General features: G+C 38.5%; 1 protein-coding gene across 1 annotated transcript; it reads right to left on the bottom strand.

The window, feature by feature from the left end:
- Positions 1-746: 746 nt before the first annotated feature.
- On the bottom strand, positions 747-4,141 carry LOC142624733 (floral homeotic protein APETALA 2-like). Its single transcript, XM_075798468.1, has 10 exons — positions 3,140-4,141; positions 3,005-3,030; positions 2,863-2,893; positions 2,644-2,731; positions 2,290-2,435; positions 2,120-2,164; positions 1,907-2,001; positions 1,648-1,820; positions 1,333-1,545; positions 747-1,233 (listed from the first exon to the last, which is right to left on the bottom strand). Exons 1-10 carry the CDS (start codon positions 3,679-3,681, stop codon positions 1,033-1,035), a joined length of 1,560 nt encoding a protein of 519 aa, XP_075654583.1. The 5' UTR covers positions 3,682-4,141; the 3' UTR covers positions 747-1,032.
- Between the last annotated feature and the right edge of the window lie 2,335 nt (positions 4,142-6,476).

The following is a 6,476-nucleotide window of genomic DNA, read 5'->3' as shown; positions in this document are numbered from 1 at the left end:
TTTTTTCTTTTTTTTTTAATCTCTCTAAGTAAAACCCAGATTAAACTCAAACCCGCACAAACTTTCTGAGGTTCTTTTACAGTATGACAAGCTTACCCTAACCCTAATATCTAGATCCTTTTGGTCTTTCTCTCTCTTTTTTTTTCTTTCGCAGACATAAACAGTGTCCTTTGAAGCCTTGGGGCTACAACGATAGGTCCCTCTCGTAATAATAGCCGTGTCTGACTGCTTTTGGCCGAAGAGAACTGATTCGAAGGACACCGATGATAGTGACTATTCATCACTATCCGATGATATTTCCAACGCCACAAAATACACATTTAGTAAAGCTGTATTTCTGTCTCTAGCCCTATCTTTAAAGGGATCAAAAAAAAAAAAAGCCCTATCTTTAAAGATTTATCCAATCCTACGCCTCAGACAAAAGCAGTGTAGTAATTAGCATTACCCTACCAGGAAGCAAGGAACCAGTGCCCTTAAAAAACACAGTACCCAGAATCTTCATAACATGACAGTCTGATAGATTTATCCAAAACCTTCGGTAAGTAAAGTCGGCCTACAAGTTTAACAAACAAAAAAATAAAAATAAGATAGTTCATCCCATTACTTGCGCTAAAAAATTAGCTGGCTAAGTACAATAATTGAGGACTAAAAAATTACAATAGGTGCAGGATAAAAAAGTACCATAGTCTGGCAAAACAATATATACACACACACACATCCAAGTGTTACTAAAAGATCAGCGAATATCAGTCAGAACACAGAAAATTCATTTGAAAATTTCGTTGTTTTGTTAGTTTGACCAACGACCAACATTCCCCGAGAGTGAGAATTCCGTTTACTTTTTTTTTTCCTCTTGACAATAATTTTGGGTTTTCATTTGCCTCTCTAAATAAAGCGGGTTGAAAATTCGAATATGAAAATAAGTCTCATAAGTACTTCTTTCTTTACATGTTTATAAATAATGTCGGCAGAAAAAAAAAGGGGAATTTGGAGACAATGGCAATGCAGAAAGACCAAAGTGGGTCAGGACACTCAGGAGGGTCTCATGAGAGTGTGGAATCCATTTTTCTGCAGCCAATGTTGGGAGGATTTGATCTGCGGTGAGAATCCTGATGATGCTGCAGCAGCTGCAAACAATTGGGGAGGAGCGGATTGCCATTGTTGGTCATTTATAGTCAGTGAAAGATCGCCTCCAATTCGGCCTCCGTTGCTGCTGCTGCTTGGGTACTGAACCTAAAATGACACATATATGAACAAATACCACTTAAAAAACAACTTCTTTTATGGATATATACCCCAAATTGTGCACTGAGCTTAATTAGCAGTACCCACTTGATAATTTGGCGGACTAATGTGTGGGGTAAAGTTATGTTGCATCTGGGTCTCTCCAGCTCTCCTGAAATACATATGTCTTTGCATTTCATTGGAATTCGAGGATGCAGACTGAAGATGGGTTCGGCTCAAAATCTGCATGGTTTCAGTCTCGCTGTACCCATCTCTGCCGTGACCGTGACCTTGACCATCACTCTCACCTCTAGATGCTTCCTGATTATAATACGAAGCAAAGAATTGATTGGTTGGCATATTTGAATATACAATTTAAAGGGTTGAGGACCAAAATAAAACTATAAGTTAGATATAAGAAACCTTATTAGGCCTAAATCCCTGATTCCGCCAATCAGCTTCTAGTGGCATTAACATCGAATTCTGTCCCATTGCAGCATTATAACCATCATTCCCCAATGATACACCGTTTTGTTTTATGTTGGAATTGCCCAAACTCAAATCAAGATTGTGTTCTGCTGCACTGCCTGAAGCTTCTATATACCCAATATATTTTTAAATGAGATAGGCGGATATCAGCCAATGTTAAAAAAGACAACATTACTCATCAAAGTAAAATTACCAGTGGAATTATTTAGCTCATTCTCGTAGATGCTTGGATCAAAGTTGGTGACAGCTTCTTTGCCATTGCACTTAATTGCAGCTTTATCATAAGCCCTACATATGTACCAGAAATTTTTAACCCAGCCATACCGACATTTATTCTTCACGACTATATATGACAATAGTACTATAATCTAGGAACAAAGTCATACTGAGTTTGCAAAGCACACACCTTGCGGCTTCAATCTCAGTATCAAACAAACCCAAATAAACGTACCTGTTAAATCAGATTAAGTTTAAGAACATACCATTCGATAATCAAATTAAAGAACATACACACAAAAACTAAAAAGGTGTATGTGAGATTGGGGATGAAGTGTATAGAGAAAGATGAAGGTGTACTTTTTGCCCAAAAATTGGCCCATCCGAGCCTCCCATCTTCCACACTTGTGCAAGGTTACACCTCTGTACTTAGAGCTTCCTCTAGGAAATCCGGTGCTTTGTCGGCGAAGTACGTGAACAAACTCTTCCTTAGTCAGATTGTTCATCTATCACAGACAACACCATTTCAAATCCTTCCATTTGTAGATATATATTTCATTAGCCAAATAAAGAAAGATAAAGCAATTCGGAATATCAGATATACAACTGTAGAAGATAAGGTTTGCACTGTTCAAGATAAAATAATATAATACAAATAGAAATCTCTCTCCATGCTTCTTTCTCTCAAAGACACACACACACACACACACCTACCTGCTTCAAGTCTTCCTCATAGTCCTCAATACGAAAATTGATGTCTGCCTCCACTCCTCGGAACTTGATGGCCGCCCTATCATACGCACTGCAACATATATTTTCCTTTTTCAATCTCACATTTTCCAGACAAAACTTTATTCGTTCACTTCAAGATGAAGGAAAACAATATATATTACAAGCTTGCTAAACAAAAGGAGCTAGAATCAAGAGGCTCACCGAGCAGCTGCATGTGCAGTGTCAAATCCACCTACATACACATTTATTTCCAACCAACCCATAAGAAAATTTCCCATATTAATCAAAGAAAAGTAAACCCATTTCTCTCCAGAGGGGAAAAAAACTAAATAAATAGTCTTACCCAGATAAACTTGCTTTCCACAATCCCTACATTAAGCACAACAAGAATCCAAACACACAAAACCTTGATTATCCAAAATTTCCAAAAATAGAAAGTAAATTCACTGATCACACATAGAAGAAGAAGAAGACTAACCATATGTGAGACTCCCAGCGGCCAGTTCTCCGGTAAAACGTGACACCTCGATACTGTGAACTCCTAGACCTTGGTCCTCGGCGGCTCTTCTTCATGGGCTGTGAGACCTCCACAGACTTTCCAGGGCTAAGCGAATCCGATTGGCAAAACTTAACCCCAACCCAGTGAGCCCGAGGAAACGTAGCAGCTGAGGCACCACCAGTACTTTCCATAGATCCTACTAATGCACCGCCAGATGTAGCTCCCATTTCTGACTCATCCACCGGAAAAAACTGGTGGGTCACAGGTTGTGGCTCGCTGCTGTCGTTGAAAGAGAACCCGAATAGCTTGTTGGGGCTACTACGCCGCTTGAATTTTTGTGGGTCACAGTCTTGATCGTCGTCGGATCCGTCCTCGATGACCACGGCGGAGGAGCTTGAATTCGACATGGATCCGACCCTTTTGCCCTTGTCATCGTCCCCATCAAAAGAAGTCTTCTGAGAAGAGCAGCCTTCGGATTCATCGTCTCTTCGTTGATCAGGTGAGTCATTTAGATCCCACATTTTTTATTTTATATTTTTTACTTTTTTTGGTTGGTGATCTCTGTGAAAGACAAGCTTGTTTTTTTGAGGTGGGAAGATGGGACCTTTAGTGTTTTGTTGTGGTACAAATTCTGATCATTAGTCTCACTCTCATATAAACACCTGATTATATGTTTGTCTTTGGTACAAAAAGTTAAAAAAAGAAAAAAATATAGAAGATAAAAGAAGTAGCTTTGTTTTCTGGTTAAATAAGAAGGGGGAGAGAAGAAGATGCGTAAGGAAGACAATAGTGAAGTGAAGAAGGTAAAGATAGAGAATTACGAAAAAGAAGGAAAGAAAAACCTAGGACAAAGGAGATAGGAGGAGTTTTGATGTGGGTGTGTTGCGAAAAGGTAGTAATAAGGTGGAGATGTTCCAAGATCTTGTATCCCTAACTGCCCAATACAGCATAGACGAGGCCAGTTTCAGCAAAGCTTAGCCCAAAAGCATCCCACACGCTCCTTATTGCTTATATCTCTCTCTGTCTCTCTCTCTCTCTCTCTCTCTCTCTCTAACCACTTGCCTCCCTCTCTTTTCCTTTCTTTTCAAAGACTCATAATTCACTCTCTCTCTTTCTCTCTCTATAATACTACTTCCGAAACAAATTATCTATTTTTCCCAATCATTCATGAATTTGGTTGTCTATTTTGGCTTTCTTTATTTAACCTGTGCCTTCGGGTTTTAAATTCGTTTATAATTTTTTGTGTGTACGACCTTTCTTTACTGTTCTCTTTGTCTAGGAGACTAGGACTACTACATGTATGACCAGTGATCACTACCATTTTTTTTCTTTTTTCTTTTTTCTTTTTCTTATTGGTGGGTTCAAAAGAAACATTAGATGGGAAAATGGGAAAGAAAGAGCCATCCCTTTCCTTATACAACTTTCCCACGTTAACCAAATCGAAAAGCATTCTCTCTCTCTCTCTTTTCCTTCCTCTTTCTAAATTACCCACTAATAGAAATAGACAGCACAAGGACTAAAAGAGATGGCTAATTACTCAATTACCTTTATTAGCTACTAATTATTAAGCATTCACGTCACAAGTCACCTCCAATATCTTTTTTTCTCTCTCTCTCTCTCTCTCTCTCTCTCTCTCTCTTTCTCTCTCTCTCTATCTTTATTTCACGTTCACCTAGTTTCACCTGGTTTTTACCATATGGGAGAGCAGTAAATAAAAAGTGTTGCAAACAAGATCGAGGGGCAACTTGGGGAAGGAGCTGGTGCACAATAATTGTGACTCCAAGGCCAGGGAATAGAGAGAGAGAGAGAGAGAGGGTTTGGTATCAGAAAAGGAAATGGGAATAATAGTAAGAAAAGGAAGCTCTTTCCAGAAATGTCCAATCCAAGAGTACGGGAAATGGGCCACCTTTGCTTCTTTCGTTCTTCTAGCGACCAATAGCCTTCCTATGCGGTACCTCGTATTTATGACTCCTTGCTTCCCTTACCACCCACTTTTGGCGCGTGTTTCTCACCTTTCTCTTTCCCTCCCTTAAACACCTTTTCATCTTTTTCTCATTTGCCACGCTCAAATTCACCAATACCCTCCCGACACTTTCATCTTTCTCTTTTTATAATTGTTTTGAAACCCTTTTTTTTTTTTTTTAATAATTTTGGGACCGTATACCATATAGTTTTTACTACTTATTAGAGCCGTATTTGAAACAGCAGTTGTCAGTGAATCGTATACAGTTTTGGGTCGGTATTAATTAATTTGCAGAAAATTGGATAAAATAGTGAAAAGGATCGTGTTAAATATCATTAGATAATTTTCCACTTAGAAAAATATCATTAAGGAACCTAAAGATTGATGCAAGTGTCATAATTTTAGTCAATCTTATATGTATATATAATATAAAAAAAAACATCTAGATTCTATAGTGGAATTGTGGGGGGTAAGAGGTCTTGAATAAACGTTTGGGTTTTGGGCCTGATTGGCTGGTACCAATTTGTTTTGATCAAGGCCTCTAGGCCCACAAATCAATCCGTACTGTAGAGGTTCGAGGAGAAGTGTCTCCTCGGACAGACCCGACAATGACCCTGGGACTTGCTAAATGGGTTAGAGGCAGGATTCTGGAGAAACTGATGGGTAAAAGGGTGATCCAAGCACCCTTTAGAAGGAAGAACGTGTGAGAAATATCTGAGAAAAAAAGCTACTATCACTACATTAAAGACCCTGCATCTACCTCCCTGGTCGCATTAATGGGAAAATGACCTCTGAACAGTAGAATTCAGTCTTCCTGCTATTAGTTGAAGACTTCAAAAAGGTGGTGGATGGGACAAGTATCTAAGGGAAAGATTTGTATGACACGTGGAGAAACCAGTGAAGAATAAGAAGTATATAAGGAGACGAGAGAGGAAAGAGGGGGGGCGCGACTCCTTAACTAAAAAGAACTAAGAATTGTAAACTTTGGCATAAAAAGAGAATATTTATACAAATCGTTCTCGGCTTACGTCCGAGGAGGTCTCCTTGTCATACTTGTTTATCATTTGCATAGATTGTGGCACTCTAGCCTGTTAATTGAACTTTCAACATCCCAAACCTAGGTTTCAAATCCATACTCTACAAATTTCATTGTATAAGGCTCGTTGGGCCTGAGCCCATCACCTGCTTTTGGGTCCAAGTACAATTGTGCACTTACAGGAATATAATATATCAAGTGTCATATTTTTATTCATTTTTTATGTTTAGATTGAATATCATCTCATTTCTTAAGGTTTATCTTATTTTTATCTATTCTTTAATTATTTATATATTTAAAATAAATTGACTATTTAT

The sequence above is a fragment of the Castanea sativa genome, chromosome 2 (genome assembly GCF_040712315.1).
Source record: "Castanea sativa cultivar Marrone di Chiusa Pesio chromosome 2, ASM4071231v1".
Taxonomy (NCBI): Eukaryota; Viridiplantae; Streptophyta; class Magnoliopsida; order Fagales; family Fagaceae; genus Castanea; species Castanea sativa.
The sequence above is the reverse complement of the archived record's forward strand: the minus strand, read 5'-3'. Positions and strand labels throughout refer to the sequence as shown.